This window comes from Gymnodraco acuticeps, unplaced genomic scaffold (assembly GCF_902827175.1).
Source record: "Gymnodraco acuticeps unplaced genomic scaffold, fGymAcu1.1, whole genome shotgun sequence".
In the NCBI taxonomy this organism is placed as follows: domain Eukaryota; kingdom Metazoa; phylum Chordata; class Actinopteri; order Perciformes; family Bathydraconidae; genus Gymnodraco; species Gymnodraco acuticeps.
In genome coordinates this window covers 67277-87452 of record NW_022990832.1, presented here as the reverse complement: position 1 = coordinate 87452, position 20176 = coordinate 67277, and the positions used below count along the sequence as shown (strand labels likewise).

Below are 20176 nucleotides of genomic sequence, written 5' to 3'. Positions count from 1 at the left end.
TGCTGCTCGTGATGGACCTGCTGCTCGTGATGGACCGGCTGCTTGTGATGGACCGGCTGCTGGTGATAGACCAGCTGCTCGTGAAGGACCGACTGCTGGTGATAGACCAGCTGCTCGTGAAGGACCGACTGCTGGTGATGGACCGGCTGCTCGTGATGGACCGGTTGCTCGTGAAGGACCGGCTGCTCGTGATGGACCGGTTGCTCGTGAAGGACCGGCTGCTCGTGAAGGACCGACTGCTCGTGATGGACCGGCTGCTGGTGATAGACCGGTACTCGTGATGGACCTGCTGCTCGTGATGGACCGGTTGCTCGTGATGGACCGGCTGCTCGTGATGGACCGGCTTGCTTGTGATGGACCGGTTGCTCGTGATGGACCGGTTGCTCGTGATGGACCGGTTGCTCGTGATGGACCTGCTGCTCGTGATGGACCGGCTGCTCGTGATGGACCTGCTGCTCGTGATAGACCGGCTGCTGGTGATAGACCAGCTGCTCGTGATGGACCGGTTACTCGTGATGGACCGGCTGCTCGTGATGGACCGGCTTGCTTGTGATGGACCGGTTGCTCGTGATGGACCGGTTACTCGTGATGGACCGGTTGCTCGTGATGGACCTGCTGCTCGTGATGGACCGGCTGCTCGTGATGGACCTGCTGCTCGTGATGGACCGGTTACTCGTGATGGACCGGCTGCTCGTGATGGACCGGCTTGCTTGTGATGGACCGGTTGCTCGTGATGGACCGGTTACTCGTGATGGACCGGTTGCTCGTGATGGACCTGCTGCTCGTGATGGACCGGCTGCTCGTGATGGACCAGCTGCTCGTGATGGACCGGTTCCTGGTGATAGACCGGTTACTCGTGATGGACCTGCTGCTCGTGATGGACCGGCTGCTGGTGATAGACCGGCTGCTGGTGATAGACCGGTTACTCCTGATGGACCGGCTGCTTGTGATGGACTGGTTCCTGGTGATAGACCGGTTACTCCTGATGGACCGGCTGCTCGTGATGGACCGGCTGCTGCTCGTGATGGACCAGCTGCTGCTCGTGATGGACCGGCTGCTCGTGATAGACCAGCTGCTCGTGAAGGACCGACTGCTGGTGATAGACCAGCTGCTCGTGAAGGACCGGCTGCTCGTGATAGACCGGCTGCTGGTGATAGACCAGCTGCTCGTGAAGGACCGACTGCTGGTGATAGACCAGCTGCTCGTGAAGGACCGACTGCTGGTGATAGACCGGCTGCTGGTGATGGACCAGCTGCTCGTGAAGGACCGACTGCTGGTGATAGACCAGCTGCTCGTGAAGGACCGGCTGCTGGTGATGGACCGGCTGCTCGTGATGGACCGGTTGCTCGTGAAGGACCGGCTGCTCGTGATGGACCGGTTGCTCGTGAAGGACCGGCTGCTCGTGAAGGACCGACTGCTCGTGATGGACCGGCTGCTGGTGATTAGACCAGCTGCTCGTGAAGGACCGACTGCTCGTGATGGACCGGTGCTCGTGAAGGACCGGCTGCTCGTGAAGGACCGGACTGCTCGTGATGGACCGGTTCCTGGTGATGGACCGGTTGCTCGTGAAGGACCGACTGCTCGTGATGGACCGGTTGCTCGTGAAGGACCGACTGCTCGTGATGGACCGGTTGCTCGTGAAGGACCGACTGCTCGTGATGGACCGGTTCATGGTGATAGACCGGATGCTCGTGAAGGACCGGATGCTCGTGATAGACCGGTTGCTGGTGATAGACCAGCTGCTCGTGAAGGACCGACTGCTCGTGATAGACCGGTTGCTGGTGATAGACCAGCTGCTCGTGAAGGACCGACTGCTCGTGATGGACCGGTTCATGGTGATAGACCGGATGCTCGTGAAGGACCGGATGCTCGTGATAGACCGGTTGCTGGTGATAGACCAGCTGCTCGTGAAGGACCGACTGCTGGTGATAGACCGGCTGCTGGTGATAGACCGGCTGCTCGTGATGGACCGGCTGCTCGTGATAGACCGGCTGCTGGTGATAGACCGGCTGCTGGTGATAGACCGGCTGCTCGTGATGGACCGGCTGCTCGTGATGGACCGGCTGCTGGTGATAGACCAGCTGCTCGTGAAGGACCGACTGCTGGTGATAGACCGGCTGCTGGTGATAGACCGGCTGCTGGTGATGGACCGGCTGCTCGTGATGGACCGGCTGCTGGTGATAGACCAGCTGCTCGTGAAGGACCGACTGCTCGTGATGGACCGGTTGCTCGTGAAGGACCGGTTCCTGGTGATGGACCGGTTGCTCGTGAAGGACCGGCTGCTCGTGATGGACCGGCTGCTCGTGAAGGACCGGTTCCTGGTGATGGACCGGTTGCTCGTGAAGGACCGGCTGCTCGTGATGGACCGGTTCCTGGTGATGGACCGGTTGCTCGTGAAGGACCAGCTGCTCGTGAAGGACCGACTGCTCGTGAAGGACCGGTTCCTGGTGATGGACCGGTTGCTCGTGAAGGACCGGCTGCTCGTGATGGACCGGTTCCTGGTGATGGACCGGTTGCTCGTGAAGGACCGACTGCTCGTGATGGACCGGTTCCTGGTGATGGACCGGTTGCTCGTGAAGGACCGACTGCTCGTGATGGACCGGTTCATGGTGATAGACCGGATGCTCGTGATAGACCGGATGCTCGTGATGGACCGGTTCCGGCTGATCATGATGGACCGGCTGCTCGTGATAGACCGGCTGCTGGTGATAGACCGGTTGCTTGTGATGGACCGGTTGCTGGTGATAGACCGGTTGCTGGTGATAGACCGGTTCCTGATGATAGACCGGTTGCTGGTGATAGACCGGTTGCTGGTGATAGACCGGTTGCTGGTGATAGACCGGTTGCTGGTGATAGACCGGTTGCTGGTGATAGACCGGTTGCTGGTGATAGACCGGTTGCTGGTGATAGACCGGTTGCTGGTAGACGGGCTGAGGAGACCGATGAAGCATCACTGGAGGAGCAGGCTGCAAGAGAAGAAAATAACACATTAATCTTCAAAAAGATCATAAAGATTGAATGGCTTTATCTGTCATATGCACACTAGCTTCAGTTTTGGCTAGGAAATGATTGAGTCTTATGCTCCTCCAACAACGCATATGCTGTACATAAAAATGTAATGCAGGTTAAATCTTCTTATTCTACCAACTGTGAAGCACAATTTTAAATACCCAATACATTCACTTTACTTTGAATAACTTGCTTTTAAAAAACGCTATTGAGGTAAAGTGTGATAAGAGTAGGGTTGGGTACCGAGATTCCAACATTTCGATTCCAACGGCATCATTTAGAAATGTGAATTTCGGTTCCACTTTTCGATGCCTGAGGAAATGTTTCTCGCCGCTCTCCGTAGCCTACTGTATGACTGCGGCGGGGCGGGAAATGTAGGGTTGTACCTACACTTCCTACAGCGTAAGCTGGGACCAGGGCCGGCCCGTCGCACTGGCGTTATAGATGTTCGCCTAGGGCGCCAGATCTGTGGAGTTGCTGCGCTGACAGCTCTGACCGTTGGTGCTCATCCTAATTTTCGGCCTTGATGTAACAACATTCATAATTAAGTAAATGTAACACCCTTTTCATCCCAGTTACACTTTTCATTTGCCCTGTACGATGGGCGCTGTAAGTGAAAATGGGGGATGTTGGCTTATCTGGCACCCGCAGCTCACAGCCAAAGTCCGAGTGAGCATGGGAGCGAGCGAGGGAGAAAGGGAGGGTGCACCGGTACCAGCGCTGTTGTTATTAGCATCTGGTGCTAGCTGCTCTAACGGATATTAGAAGAAGATGTTTCTACAATGATGTGGAGGGAGAGTCCTCTCTAGTCAGACTGAGAGGCTGATAACTACAGCTCAGTGAGGTAAAGGACTGTGAGTGTTTAGATAGTTCACTTTAGTCTAAGTTATCTCAGTGGGTCTCAAACGTTTTGATCACAATTTATGTAAACACATATTTCCAAGGCACTCCTTTATAATTATTGGGGTAAACAGGTTTGAAATCATTCCAATGTATACTATAGGACAGTAAACCAGACATATCGTTTTAAACTGGAGAGATACAAAAATATGCATAAATAAAATAGTAAAATAAGATATGAATGAACAACAAAAATAAAATACGTTACATGTATTTGTTATTGGCTATGGTAGGTTATTGGTTCTGTTCAAATACTTATTTAATTATTAAAATGTAAACCGATCTTTTTAATATGGGTGTTTAGAGTTGTACCCCCTAGATCTAGTCTCTAGTAATTCTGCTTAAAGTGCACCAGATTGAAGCATTTTACTTTAACATTTTCAAACATTTCTTCCCGGTATGCCTGAGAAGGCAGATATGCTTGTTTTTCTCAACAAGAACTGTTTTTAAATGGGGGGGGGGTTCCTTTAAAAGTTGGACTGTTGCACTGTTGTAGCTTCAGTGGTTCTCAGGTTACAGTTACATAGTAGTGAATATAAACAGACTGATTAATGTGAATATTACTGTAAACTAACCTGTGTAAAAGTTTCTCGAATAAATGTAATTTTTTTGGTGGAAGAAGCATGTATCATTTTTTTACCCTGCCCCTCAAAGAATCGGAATTGAGAACCGTTAAAAACCGGAATCGAAAAGTAGAATCGGAATCAGAATCGTGGCAATTCAAACGATACCCAACCCTAGATATGAGTGTTTACTGACAGGCCACTGGGGGGCAGGAGGGCTCATGTTGGGGCAGTATGGATGATAGAAGTAGGCCACTCCGTTGTTGTAGGTGTATGGAAACCCTGCAGATGTGTTCAGGTACTCGCTGTCACAGCTCATCGGCACGGCGAAACAAGGGGTTGTCCTCTTAGCTGAGAGAAAAAAGAAAGCAGGAAGTAGTTTACTCTTCATGTTTTGTGGGACAGTAACTATTTGTAAAAGCCAGCACTCAGCTCCTTGGATATTTAAAAAAAACATCTAAAACAGAAACAGAGGGTGAACATGTCAAAGTCTTTTTTTATAATGGAAAAGTTGACATGCCCAAAAGCATGTCAACTTTTCCATTCAAGTTAGAAAGAAATAGGAGATTATTATGAGACATCATTCCAATTTAATGAATGTCAACCTTAAATATATTTATAAGAATATTGTCATATTTTTATTTCTTATTTGGCATGTGTATATTAATGTATTATTTTTTCTGTTTATGTTCTATCTATGTATATTTATGCACAAAATGTATTTAAAAAAAACGTATCTGAATTCAAGTTATTTTCGAGTTCCTACTGTTGTAAAAAAAAACTGTTTCCCATAAAAAATGTACCTTTTTGAAATGATGGCAAAAAAAGTGAATATGCTTAATAAAAAAGTCGACTTACGTGGTGGTCCTGAGGCTCTGGGCTTGCGGACAGCCTGAGCGATGCAGAGCTTCTTGCCTTTCAAACATACTCCATTAGTCTTTAAAAAAAAAAAAAAAGCTGCATTAGACAAAAAAAATCCATATATTCAACTTTATAATTATACATTGTTACGGCTGCTGCCTTCCTGGTCCTTTTAAGTGTGTTAATCTGTCTTATATGTAAATGAGCTGTGCGGGTGCCCTGACGTCATTGGCTGCCATCTCCTGGTCCGCCCCCTGAAGATTGTGATTGGAGCACGCCGGGCCCGATGCACTCCAATCGCAGCGCACAGCCGGCGCACACCTGTTGGAGATGACTACAAAGACTGGGAACAATCATCACTCTGGAGGCTCTGTTGGGTGAACAGACGCCTCTCGCTAGTGGCTAGTTTGTGTGCGAATGTGTTAAACAATAGGTTAACTTGTGTGGTCCGTGTTGATCAGTATTATTGTGATTAGATGTGTCTCGATTAGTTTAGTGTTGTGTGACTGTTGTACTTTGCCTCAGCTGTGTTTTCTTACAGCTTCCCTTCTTTAGACTGTACCACTTTGACAGTGAGGGTTTTAGTTTCTATGTAGTTCATTATTATCTATTTCTTTGTATGTACACAGGCTCCTTTTTGTTAGAGTCCTTCCTTTGTTTGTTCCTTAGTTAAGTCGGCGCCTTTTTGGCCCTTTTGTTTGTTCAGGCTGCGTGCCTTGGATTGGATAAATAACATAGGCGTTTAGTTTACTTTATTTAATAAAAGAGCACATGTTCAATGTGAAAAGTGACCGTAGATAGATTACTTCAGTTGCAATTTGGTGCTATATATATATATATATTTTTTTTTTAAATAAAAAAAACAACAACAAAAAACACCTTGAATTTCAGGCAGGGCGCGGGGCTCCATTGGGTGTGTGTTGCACTTCCTCATCCCTAGTGGGGACGTAACATACATGGGGGATCGTCCGGGATAAATAACTTAATTCCTGGGGTTATAAGTGGTTTTTTATTGCTAAAATAATTTGGTACGGTTGTGTGCAGTTTTAGCTGAGTATGGCACTTTTCGATTTTGAGTCTTTTTGAGTCTGTCCTTCATATGAGCAGTTGGATCAGTGTCGTAAAGACGATTTATTTGAGATTGCGCAACATTTCGGTCTCACAGTGGCAAAACAGTTAGGAAAAAAAGAATGAAAGGCTCTGGTGGTGGATGAGTTGGTGGAAAGGGGTTTTCTGGTGCTGCCTGCATAAGCTGAGCTCACTGTGCCTAATATCCTGGCTACAAGAGAAGGTGGTGATGGCGAGGGCGGAGGGCAGTTTGAAGCACCGTCTACGCCGTCTCGTTACAATCCACCGTCTCCTGGCAGTTCAGACTCTCGGGAAGGGAGTAAACTAAAGGTCCGTCTCGCACATCTTCAGCTGGAGGCAACAGGCAAAGAGCTTCGTCTTCAGCTGGAGGCGGCGGATAAAGAGCGGAGCAGGCAGACACAGTTCCAGCTAGAGGTGCGGAGGCTAGAAATAGAGGCAGACAAGGAAGTCAGAATGCGTCAGCTGGAGCTAGACTCACAACTGCGCGCATCCGGTGCTTTTGACCATGCCGGAGGAAGCCTATCATCTCCTTCTCATTCACCTGCCTTTGACGTGATTAAAAACATTTCGCTAGTGCCAACCTTCCGTGAGACTGAGGTGGATGCCTATTTTGGTGCCTTCGAGCGCATTGCTACAGCGTTGCGGTGGCCGGCTGAAGTTTGGGCTCTGATGGTAATGGGTAAATTATATGGAAAAGCTCAGGAAGCAGTTGCGGCTCTCACGTTAGAGGACAGCCTACAGTATGACTCAGTGAAGGTTGCCATTCTCAGGGTGTATGAGTTAGTTCCTGAAGCTTATCGGCAGAAGACACCAGAGGAAGGGTCCTAATCAAACTCACGCCGAGTTACCAGGAAAAAGGGAATGTTTTTGTCTAAGTGGATTGCCTCATGTAATGCTACCGATTATTCTTCTCTGAGGGAATTGATCATGTTGGAGGAGTTTAATAAATGTTTGCTTGAGCACATTGTTGTTTACTTAAATGAGCAAAAAGTAAATTCCCTCTCTGCTGCTGCTGTGTTAGCCGATGAGTATGTGTTAACGCATAAATCTGTGTTTTCCCGTCTTTACTGATAGACCCCGCCGTGTGTCTGCCGCACCATTTACTCAGCCATCAAATGTGGATGATGTAACAAGAGAGGAGAGAGAGTGCTTTTACTGTCACCAACCTGGACATGTCATCGCCAACTGTGCAGCTCTGCAGCGTAAAGAACAGCGGCAGAATATGTACCCGCCAAAAGGCATTGGCCTGGTTGCACCCACACGCGCACAGGCAAGTAAAAGTGACTCTGATGTCTCATTGTCTGAGCCTGTGTTTGTGCCGGTGCTTCCAGATAAAGCTGTGTTCGAGGAGAAGCCAGAAATTGTGGCTTCCCCTCGTGAGGATGTCGTGAGACCAGCGCAACACGCCGGCTCAGATCAAGGCTTGCTCGAACCTTCATGAAGACACACACAGTTTTGACCGTTATCACACCAAAGAAGGTACAAAGGTTTGCTGATTTGGTTAAGGTTCAGACACTTAAGCCACCAGTACGAGTTCGGGTGTACCAAAAAACAAGATCCACCTTTGCAAAAACTGCATGCAAGTTGGTTAAAACTTAATCTGCAAGATGTAGAGTTGTTGGCTAAAAAAAAAGCGTTATTGTCATCTCTTACACTCATCAAGGCTTTTTACATGCTTTTCTGTTCTTCTGTGTTCTCCGATTAGGATTCAAAGGACTAGATATGGCTCTGTGTCAGTCTGCAGCTCTCACCTTGTTGTCGATTCCGCAGACGAATATCCGATTGGGGATAACAGTGCCGGGGTGAGGGGTGTAAGAGGTCAGACTGTCACCCTGGTTCTCTACTGCTAACACATCAGGGGTGGAGGAGCTGCTGCCCTTCTGGGGTGGACAGCAGGATGAGAACTTTATAGGATACAAGACAATGACAAAAGGCCAGTAAGAAACAACATAGGGGTCACATTGTAGCACAGCATGTGGAGACTTTTATTGCATTTGATGTGATGGGAGGTGAAGCTTTCCCGTCAGGAAAGACCATATAGGGAAAGACACATAGTACTAAATCCCATTGTATTTAGCCTATATAAAAAGAAGATTTTTTTTCCAAGTATGGTCAGTTATTCTATGTCAGATCAAAAGAAAATCAGCAACACTTTTTACATCAACACACTGCAACTTCTCAATCAATCATTGAAGTCCACATAACAAAATAATAAACTCTTTTAAACTATACACCCCAGCGCATGCACTATGCTCTGCATCGGCCAAACGACTGGCTGCACCCTCGCTGCGAGACCCAAGTTCCCATCAGCAAAAACACGTGGGTTTGCTATCCTGGCTCCAAAATGGTGGAATGAGCTCCCCATTGACATCAGGACAGCAGATAGCTTACACACCTTCCAGACTGAAAACTCATCTCTTTCGACTCCACTTCGAGCGATAGAATTACTAACAGAGCACTTATATACTAACAAAGGACTGGCTTATCTAAAGCCAGTTGAGTAGCACTTGAAATGTTTGGCTCTATGAAACCTGATGTACTTCATGATTCTGTTTTCTTCAAGTTTGTATCTTCCTGGTCGAATGCACTTATTGTAAGTCGCTTTGGATAAAAGCGTCAGCTAAATGCTATGTAAATCAGACTAGGTTGATGCACGTGCAGCCAGCAGATACAATCCACGAGGTTACAAATGACCTACTGTATCTTATTGCTGCTAAATATTCATTTCTGTACACTGTGTCACTCTTTCAGTCATTATGTATCTTTTTGTATCTCACCTTACCCTGACAAAACCAACTTTTGTAGCATTTCTGCACGTTAGCTTGGCATACACAGTAACAGTTAACGGCCCGTCTACACAGCGGCGCGCCATGTTATGTTATATATATATATATATGCTATGTTATATGTTATGCTCGTTATGTTACTCCCTTAACAGTTTTACAGACACAAATCTAATCTGTATGCACCAAGTGCTTCTCTTTAGCTAATTTCCAAGGTTATCAAGGATAATGGGTCAAGTTAGCATCCTTGCTAGCTTCGTTTTTAAGTTAACTGAGCTAATCTAAACGAACGAAAACAGAAGAACAATTATTAATGTGAGAGTAATTAACTCATGACGAAAAATGACAAGCTATGAAGTGCAACAATGACAATGTAATTTAACTATATATGATAACATTGTTTTGTTAGCATTAGCTTAACGAGTAGCCAGCCAGGTGGTTACGTTAAAGGCAGATTAAGCATTTAACTCACCTCGTTTTGTTTTTCCTCTTCCATAGCCACATCAATTTGGTCCCAAAGACGATTTATGGTTAAATATAAAAGTTATCATGAATTTATAAAAGACTCGCTGTTTTTAAAATCCTACGTTTTGTTTTTGCCCCAGGCACGAACAGGCCGTCCGTCCAGCTCCGCAGAGATCGTGCTCGTTATCTCCAACAGACCTGGAGTTCAGGGCCTGAAGAGAGCCTCGCTGGCCGGCATCCAGACACGGGTAAACATATTAATAATAACAATACGATTTGGACAAGATATTTAAAACAATTTGTGCAAAAAGCTGCACACAAAAAGCCTGGGTCTAGTTGCTGTTCCCTTAAATAAATCCCAACTAGTATAGAGGGATGATAGTGTGAAACAATATGGGTTTTCTTTCCTGGTTTGAGTTATAAAAGTTTGTAGTTGGAAGTATCTTGCAGTAGTAGTTGTATGAAAACATATATATATACAAAGTAGACGGTTAAATCCTGAGTGCAAGATCTTACTGATATTTGGAACCAAAAAAATCCACACCCAAACATTTAAATTGAAGGACAAGGCAAGACTCAGGGTTCTTACACCTTTTCCAAAGTCAAATTCAAGCACTTTTCAAGCATTTTCAAGGTGCATTTTCCAGTTTTTCAAGCATCTTACAGCTGTTGTAAATTACATATTTATATACACATACTCAAATGATTATTTCCCTACCTCACATTAAATCAGATGTTCTTTATGCTATAAACTACCAAATGTGTGTTTCGTGATAGCCTTCTACATGAGGATGAAAAATTAAAGAAAAGAAAACTAAGTTTAATATTTCAAAATGAGTGACCTGTACGTAGACTAGGCCTCCCATATAACCTGTCTGAGCCAATATAAAACAATCAGCCAAATAACTTTTCAATACATTATTGATTACTATTTTTGAGGTACTTTTAGGTTGGCAGTAAACATAAGTCAGAGGTACATGGTGTACTTCTACTCCACTACATGTATTTAATCCCTTTAGTTACTTCACAGATGTGGATGAATGATGTGAAATCTAATCAAGTGTTGAATTAGACTTTAGTTCCACCTGGAGTAAATCCACCAGCTACCCTGCAGTATACAAAGTCATTCAAACTAGCTGCACCTTCACCAGCTTTGAGAACACTTTCATGATCAATCATTATAAAACATATCATATATATTATTCTGAAATGGACCAATCTGCACAACGACTACTTTTACTGTCGCTACTTTCACTATATTTTGATGAGAATACTTTTCTACTTTCACTTGAGGAACATTTTGAATGCAGGACTTTTACTGTAAATAGTATTAAAATATTCCTACACTCTGGTACTTCTACTTTTACTAAGTACAAGATCTGAGTACTTATAATTTCACTACAAGATCTGAGTACTTGTACTTTTACTCAAGTACAATATCTGAGTACTTATTCCACCTCTAGTAGCGTATTAGCCTGAATTGTAGCCACAAAATCACGCAGAGCTGCATAAAAATAGACTCACAATGGTAACAAGTGGGAAATAATATTTACAAATGTGTACAATGACTTGTAGGTAATGCTACTCAAGACACCTGACTTATACATCTTCAAAGGAAGACTGTGTTCATTCTACAATTACATGGGATTAAAGCAAAATGTAGTTTTACTTGTATAATACTTCAATTTTATATAAAAGACAGTTTGTTTTCATCTGTTTTCAAATAAACAAAGTCTTGGCTTTCAGAATATTAAACTTGTTTCGGCAAATTCAGATGATAAATACAACTTTGAAGCTTCGGCATAATTACAAGCAGAGAACGGAGTAACTTAACATCACAGCAGGCATAACAGCCGCCGGTGTTTCTTGTAAGTGTTTCCCCGGTACACAAACACACACACACACACACACACTCGCGAGCTTCCCCCAGACCAGTAATACAAACGAAAATGTGTCTTCGGGTCAATGTGACTGATTTCGAGAGAGCAAGTCACATTTGGTTTAGGCACGAAACATACTACCAGTAGAAATACATTGCTTTCAAAATCGCTCTGTGTCGAATCAAGAGATTATATTTCGTGACTATAACACGAAATGCCGTGAGAGCTTCATCCTCTGAACACCACACGATGGCGACTGTAACGCACATAACATAGGTACGCTCCTCTGAAATGATTGTCCCCTGCAATTATTATTATCCCTCATAGAGTTCGCTATTCAGCTCACTAACGTTAGCTTCAACAAACGTAACATGCAACGTTAGCCTAATCTAAAATGCTCTTCTCCGGCGTACCTTTCATGTGGCTCGTCAGCGCAGACTCTCGCATCGTTACTTTTGCAAACTTTGCAGGAGGCTACTCGTGGGCTTGACCCTCGTCTTAGCCATGGCTTGTATTTGTCTTCTGCTAGCCAACGCTCGTTGAAACTGCAACCTCCTGGCACACAGTCATCTATCACTCATCAGAATGCCCAGGTCACACGTAACAACGGAGGTGTTTTATGTAGAAGCAATTCTTTTTCTTTTAATCTAAAAAGCGAACTATTCAGTCAGACAGCAATTTATTGTAAAAGTAAAGCATTTACATTTTCAAGCACTTTATCTCAATTTCAAGCACCATTCCCAAAATTCAAGCACTTTCCCAACCTTGAAAACACCACGTACATTTTCAAGCATTTTCAAGGATTTCAAGCACCCGTACGAACCCCGAAGACTGCTTTAATAATACCCTCAGGATGACCAAAACTCTCACGATATTGTATTTTTATGGCAAAACATCCGCCTCCATGTTTAGTAACTGTCTGTGTTTGTCATTGATAGTGCAAACACTGCTGGGAATCACCCCCTGGTTCTCTGGGAAGATCTACAGAAGTGGAATTACTGCGCCAAATCCTGTGCCATGGAATCATTCTTGGAAAGTTTCCTTGGCATCTTTTGAAGGAGTGTTTCACCTTTGCCATGATGTTGAACATTGGAGGTCAGCGGTGGGGGTTTAGCTCATGACTGAAAACCATGAAGCAGCTGGAGAAGTGACACTAAAGCAACATGGCATCCAAGGAGAGACTGTACGAGGTCTGGATGCTCTACTGCACCAAGGTAAGGACGCAATACTTCTGGGAGAATGTCATTGGGTGAAGTAGGGGGCAGTGTGATGGAATTTCCCCCCTGGCATCATCATATGCACAGCTACAGTGAAGTTATAGCAATGAAAAACCTACGAATTAAACACTACGGTCAGCGGTAAATAGTGACAGACGTTTTAAAAACCAAAATCACTGATTGCAAAAATTGTGTGGCAATGTTTAGCATCTAAAACAGCACATAAAACATTAACAGGGCTCAGACACGTCTGAAGACTTGAAGACTGTGAGTTCAAGTCTTCTGAGGAGCAGTGACTTTTAAAGTCCAACAACCTAAAATGAAGAACAGCACGAGTTTTCAAAATCTCCAACCCCAAGTTGAGAATGAGTTTACCAAATGAAAGGTTTATCTCTCAGGTCAGATGGCTCAGAGGGATAGAAGACTGACTGTGAGACTGCAGGTTGTGGCTTCAAGGCTTTCCGTCATATTTAAGGTCTACAAACCCAAATGAGCAGGTCATAAGCTCTACGAAAAGATAATGTCTCAGGTCAAATAAGAGGAGCTTGGGCTGTGTATTTTATGGTCCAAACCGGAGGTGAAAATCACAAAGAGGCCAGGGAACATCTAACTGTCAGGTCGAATGGCTCACTGTGATAAGAACCCCGTCTTGGAGACCAGAGAACGTGAGTTCAAACCTCGGGTAGTCCATTGGGTTTAAAGATCCAGGAGTTTGAGTCTTGTGCCATGCAGAGTTTTAATGTGTCATCACTGTCAAGAACTGTCATCAGGTCTCATAGCTCAAGGAGATAGAAGGGTGTTTGGTAGACCAGAGGTTGCTGGTTCGAGACTTATACGTTGCAGAGAGCAGGTCGATAAGGATAAGGGGGTAATGAATACGTGAATAGGATAATAGGATGCTAATTGAGGGAATAGTGCAAAGGAGGGTTAGGGAGTAGTGAATAGGATACTATCTTATTTTCCAAGATCCTATGGAGAAATCTCATGGCTTTTTTGTCGAGGGAAGCCATGCGCAGCTTACTTCCGGTTTTTAGGATGCGTCACTGCACCACTCTATATCTGAATTTGTAAAGACAGTGCAATGACTAATTTACAGATGGCCCTGAGCCCAATAGAGATTGCCCTGAAAAATGTGCGCGGACGAAATGACGCACGAAGGATTTGGGGGGCCTCCCCCTAAAACATTTAGATGTTTGCAGGTCTTAGATGCTGTCTGGTTCTCTAGACTGAATTATAAGATGAACCATTCTTCATTTCACTTGTTTGTTTGTTCTTGTTTGTGTTTGCTCGCTTGCATGCCCTGCATAGCTATAAGAAATACTTAAGTTGTTGGTCAAGACACTTTCCATCTGATGAAGGCAAATGCCTTCATCAGATGTAAAAAAGTAGAAAACATTACATTCAGTTATAACTGCGAAAACAAACATTATTTACACTATTATGGCTCCTGTTAAAAATGTTTGTAATGTTATATCTACTGTAAGTTGGTCGAACGAATGCCTCCTCATCCGGAAGCTGACGAGCAGACCCGAGCAGCAGTCGAGAGGAGCCGAGTGCATCCGCGAAGCACACAAAATGGGACGTCAGAGTTCCCGTTAGCCGGCAAATCTAAAACTCTTCGGTCAAAATAATTTCCCTTTAGCGCAATACCGCTTCAGTTGCGCCACTTATGTGACAGACAAGAATAGTCGATTCTAATGTCTAACACTTAATGTGGAGAAACCTGTATGGGTTGATTGTGCGTTGATCTGTTGGTAATGCCTCGGGGTTCCGGTGGGCATGTAAACAAATGCATAATGCTGCGCTATACTTTGTGACCTCACCCGGTTGCATAGCGACACTTATTGTTTAGGTGTCTTTTAATAAGCAGGTAGTCATATCATTAGCTAGAACTAGCTGGATCTGATCGATATGGACATAAACGCGAGTGAAGTCTAATCTGACGGGAGAGAGAGATCAGCTGCTGCTGACGAGTCGACACGCAGCTCTGCATGATCACATGCAGCGGTGAGCGGACAAAACACACTTCAGGTTAGAATATCACACGTAGCTATTTTAATGACCTCTCAAACTACCTGAACTAGTTATAGATATGTTTAGTTTTACTGTCGGGTCACTCATTACTGGATCCCCGAGCTGCATGATACTGGCATAATAGATTGCCCGATCGGGCAACCAGCAGGTGAGGCTTCATTGCCCGAGCTAAATACTAGATGGCCCCGGGCCATCGGGCAGTCCTTAATGTCGAGCCTTGAAAGAAGTAAGATACAATGATTTTCTAAAAATAAAAAAGTATTGAAAGTCAATTTACAATACGCTACATTCACTGGCTGCTGTGACAGATTTTCCAGATCATTTTTCAGCTTGTTTTACAGCTACGCGTATGGTATAGGTATAGTACCGTAAGTTCTTCAGAAACTCAAGAAGCCACCGTCTTCGTTGATGTCAGGTGAATGTCCTCGCAGTCCTGTGGGGAGAAAAGAAGAAAAAGACACCATGAAGTCTGTATAGTAGGTACTGACTATAGAATGAAAATATCAGAAAAGACGTCATAGTATATATGAAACAAGTTGTATAGTAGGTCAAAATGAACATACAAAAAGTAGATTAATAGTATTATGTATAGTATGCCTCTACTAAAAGGAGGGGAGGCCACCTTATTAAATAATTATAGACCCATCTCTACATTGTCAGTTCTGGCCATGGTTCTTGAAAGCCTAGTGAGTGAACAGGTAAAGGAATGTTTAAGTAACAATGACATCCTATGTAAACATCAGTCAGGCTTCAGAAAGCAACACAGCACCATCACTGCCACAATGAAAGTGGTGAATTATATTGCTAATATCTTAGACAAAAAGCAGAGTTGTGCAGCTCTGTTTATTGATCTTTCCAAAGTGTTCGATACATGTGCTAAGTGCTAGGACTGACTTAGGGAAAAAAGCTTTTATGTGTGCAGCTCCTCTAACTTGGAACAGTCTGCAAAAAGAATGGAAACTGAGCAATTTGGTTCCAGTGCATGTTTTTAAAGCTTGGATAGATGCTATGCAATCTGATACTGTTGGTACCTGTACATGTCGTTAGCTATGCACATTGTAACCCTGTATCTATGTTGTATGATGTCCTTTTGTTTTTCTGTTGTTTTCTGTTTTTATGTCTTCATGTGTAACCGAATTGCTGCAGGTCTCCCTTGAAAAAGAGATCGATGATCTCAATGGGATTCACCTGGTTAAATAAAGGTTTGAAATGAAAAAATGAGCTCCCCTTTGACCAGTTGTGATTAAAACACATCAATAATCATGTATATATATATACGATTCTGAAATGGGCCATTATGCATAAGAGGTACTTTTACTTTTGGTACTTTAAGTATATTTTGATGCAGGAGATAAAGTCATTTTAAAATGTAGTATTGCTACTTATAGCATGTGCAGTTAGTGACCACCAGGTGGAGCATTATGAATTAAAACTGCACCCTAACACCACTGCAGACAGAGTATATCTGCTGCTAAACATACAACACAAATGGATTAAATACCTCGACAAACCATGTTTAGGCTAGAGAAAATGTATTAAGAGATTCATGTATGAAGTGATGTGTGTACATGATCAGAGCCTGTAAACCGGAAGTGCTCATCCACTGACAACTACAGTAGCAAACATATCACACAGTCCATTAAAAAAAAAAAGTATGAAATGTCATGGTACTTCTCACAGTATTTTATTATTTCGAAGTGACCATGACTCGGGTGAATTTGACAATGAGCGGTTTGTTCATTCTGCCGGACTGTAGCAACTGTACGGGCGTTAGCATAGCTGTAAGCTAACACAGCGGCGGCGTGTTTGTTTGATTATTTGTTCGCTTATGTGTTTGTTTGCTTATATTTTTTCGCTTATGTGTTTGTTTGCTTATTTGTTAAGTTTGTGTGGACGTTTGGCCATTGACTGACCTTTTAAATCACAGGAAACTCGAGTTATCGCTGTTTATTCTCTCCACTCCATTCCGTGTTCATCTCGTGAGCTGGCGAAGTTGCGTCATCCGTATCAGTCAGCTGACCTTGGTAGCGTCTCTGGCCAGCAGGGGGCGGGGCGTCTACGGGTCATACCATCCTGTGGGGGGGCCATGGCAGAATAAACCATCTTCATGTTTAGTTTGTTAACAGTGAATTGTGCCTGCTAAAGTTGGGCTATCCATGGCAAATCATTGTTGTCATAGTCTTTGGAAATGGTCTTATTCGCATATAGTTTACTTTATATTTATTGTAAACATTTATTTATAGGCTATGAATGAATGCTGATAAAATAGTTAATAGTTTATCTCACATTTTCGATATGCCGTTTTTTTCTTACATTTTTTCCATGGACAAAACATGTTTAAGCAACAGAAAATGTATTAAAATAATTAATGTATGAAATGTGTACATTATCAGAGCCTGTAACCCGGAAGTATAGTAAGGCAAGGCAAGTTTATTTATATAGCACCTTTCAACACAAGGCAATTCAAGGTGCTTTACAAAAATGAAAGACATTCAGACAAAGGCATTTAAAAACAGTCATTAAAAAGAAAAGATGATAAAAGACATGAATAAAAAGTACATGAATAAAAAGTTGCAGTGCAGTTTAAGATATGAATAGTTCAATTAAAAGCAGCGGCAAAAAGAAAAGTCTTCAGCATGGATTTAAAAGTAGTCAGAGTTGCAGCGGACCTGCAGGTTTCTTTCAGATATTTGGAGCATAATAACTGAACGCTGCTTCTCCATGTTTAGTTCTGACTCTGGGGACAGAAAGCTGACCAGTCCCTGAAGACCTGAGAGATCTGGATGGTTCATCATTTAGCAGGAGGTCAGAAATGTATTTTGGGCCTAAACCATTCAGTGCTTTATAAACCAGCAGCAGTATTTAGAAATATATTCTTTGACACACAGGAAGCCAGTGTAAAGACTTCAGAACTGGAGTGATCCACTTTCTTAGTGTTAGTGAGGACTCGAGCAGCAGCGTTCTGAATCAGCTGCAGCTTTCTAATAGATTTTTTAGTGAGACCTGTGAAGACACCATTGCAGTAGTCGAGTCTACTGAAGATAAAAGCATGGACAAGTTTTTCCAAATCCTGCTGTGACATTAGTCTTTTAATCCTAGATATATTCTTTAGGTGATAGTAGGCTGATTTAGTAACAGTTTTAATGTGACTGTTGAAACTCAGGTCAGAGTCCATGACTACACCTAGATTTCTGGCTGTATCTGTTGTTTTGAACATTGCAGACTGAAGCTCAGTGCTAACTTTTATACGTTCTGACTTGGCTCCAAAAACCATTACCTCAGTAATCTATATATAGATAGTATAGTAATCTTTGACATAAAACAATATAGAAACATTTCTACATACTATGGTTTTTTCCCCATATTTTCAACAAACTATACTATGTCGTTTTCTTTTAATATTTTCCTCAAACTTTTTTTGCATCACCATGAATGATGGTCTTGAATCACAACTTTAAAACATTCATTTTATTTGATTTAAACGTATTAAAAAATACGTCATCAAGAAAAACGAATTACAAGTCATTAAATACATTTTAAAACATATTAATGAAACAATATATCAACATTAAAAACACATTCACAATACATGCCAGACATATATAGATATTCAAATACAATAAAATGTGGATGGAGGCAGGGTGGAGGCCACAGGCAGACAGGTCCGAGGAGCCGGCAGAGCTCTGCAGACAGGAGGAGGGAGAGCATGTGCAGTGAGTGACCACCAGGTGAAGCTATACACACACATCATAGGAACATTTCTGGCATCCAGTGGGTGGATACATGTGGAACAAATTCTAAAAGTACACTATACTTTTTCATATTTTAAAATGCCATGCAAGGACGTTTCTCTCCATATTTTCCAGCACAATATGATTTAAAAAAGTGTTTTGTGGGTGACCCCCTTATAAACCCATCAGTATCTCCAACTGATGTGAGCGTCCATCGCTTTTATTTCATCAAAAAGTGGAAGAAAATAAGATCTGGCCAAATGTGAGCCTTCCATTTAAGGCAATCTTACCTGCTGCTCCGTGGTGTGTGTGTTCATGGCAGCGGTAGGAGTGTGTGTGCAGAGAGCAGAGGAGAAGTGTCCCTTCTGTGCCAGCCGGAGGAGGTTGGTGATTGTGTGGAGAGACGAGGGGAGGATAGGTCCTGAAGAAAAATGACGTTAAAAGTCAATTTCTTCCACAACTAAATACAATTACTACCATGTCTAACAAAATGATGGAGATATGAAATAGGACAAAGTACCTGTGATCTCCAGACGGCTGATGTCCTGGTAGAAACCCCCAATATGGCTTTTTACATTCACACTCACCTGAAATACACACACACATTCAGTCATATGCACTGCAGACATAGCAATATTTTACTTAAATAGTATTCAAGGTACTCAAACCTCTCTAAGTGTGACTTTGCATGTATTGAAATATGAATACACGAAGCATTGTGAAGATTGTGTCACAGATAGCGGAGAATATAATGTATTGGAGTGGTTTCCTGCCGGCTGCACCGCCAGATTTAAAAGCAGCCTCTCGAGTTAGATAAAGAGTTTCACGTCCCTCAGAGGAGAAGACTGTAATTAACTTTTCTCAGCTCTGTTACACACGTTCTGCATTGACATTTCAGGCGTTTAGCTGCAGCTGTCATGGGAGACTGAGCGGAGAAGACTTGTAACAATCAGCCATCTTAGACACGACAAGTCAAATATAATAAGTTCCTGCTACAACGATCTCTTAAATCAGGGGTGTCCAAACTACAGCAAATTCAAAAAGTATAATGAAATGTGACCCACAAATTAAACATCTGCTATTGTACTTCTTAAATATATATGTTCAAATATAGAACAGTGTTAATAAGCCCACTTTTCTTTAGAAGGATTATAGTTTGCATCAGTAAAGATTTAACGAGGCTCCTGGAAATTAGCTTCACGCATTCATTTGATATAGTATTTTTCATTTTATTTGTATTCTAACTTTTCCTCCAGGTGCGACTCACGCTCAGCTCATCCATGGAGCGCAGGATGCGAGTGAGGGGAAGGTGATTGGTCGATTCTTCCACCTTTATCCTCGCCATCGGACTCACCTGGTGACCTTCCAATGGCTAGTTAACATGTTGTTAATTCATTTATTTTTTAGATTATTATGCTATACAATCTTAAATTGAACTAGTATTTTAAATACATCCAATCAAACATAGAAATTGGGACCTACGTGGGAAAAATAGGGTTTCCCTTTTCATTTCTGTCTTGTAAGTAGAAGGCTACACATCATCATGGTGCAGTAGAGGATGCTGCCCACAAGGGGGCGCCATTCCTCTGTGAATACAAAGGTCTTGAAAGGACGTCTTCATGCCCTCTTTAAGTATCTGATAAT

At 43.2% G+C, this 20176-nt stretch overlaps 1 protein-coding gene across 1 annotated transcript; it reads right to left on the bottom strand.

Moving 5' to 3' along the window:
• Positions 1–1381: 1381 nt before the first annotated feature.
• On the bottom strand, positions 1382–19877 carry LOC117557190 (early nodulin-75-like). Its single transcript, XM_034232901.1, has 7 exons — positions 19800–19877; positions 19053–19119; positions 18823–18953; positions 8174–8326; positions 5331–5409; positions 4669–4823; positions 1382–2966 (listed from the first exon to the last, which is right to left on the bottom strand). Exons 1-7 carry the CDS (start codon positions 19875–19877, stop codon positions 1443–1445), a joined length of 2187 nt encoding a protein of 728 aa, XP_034088792.1. The 3' UTR covers positions 1382–1442.
• Positions 19878–20176: the final 299 nt, after the last annotated feature.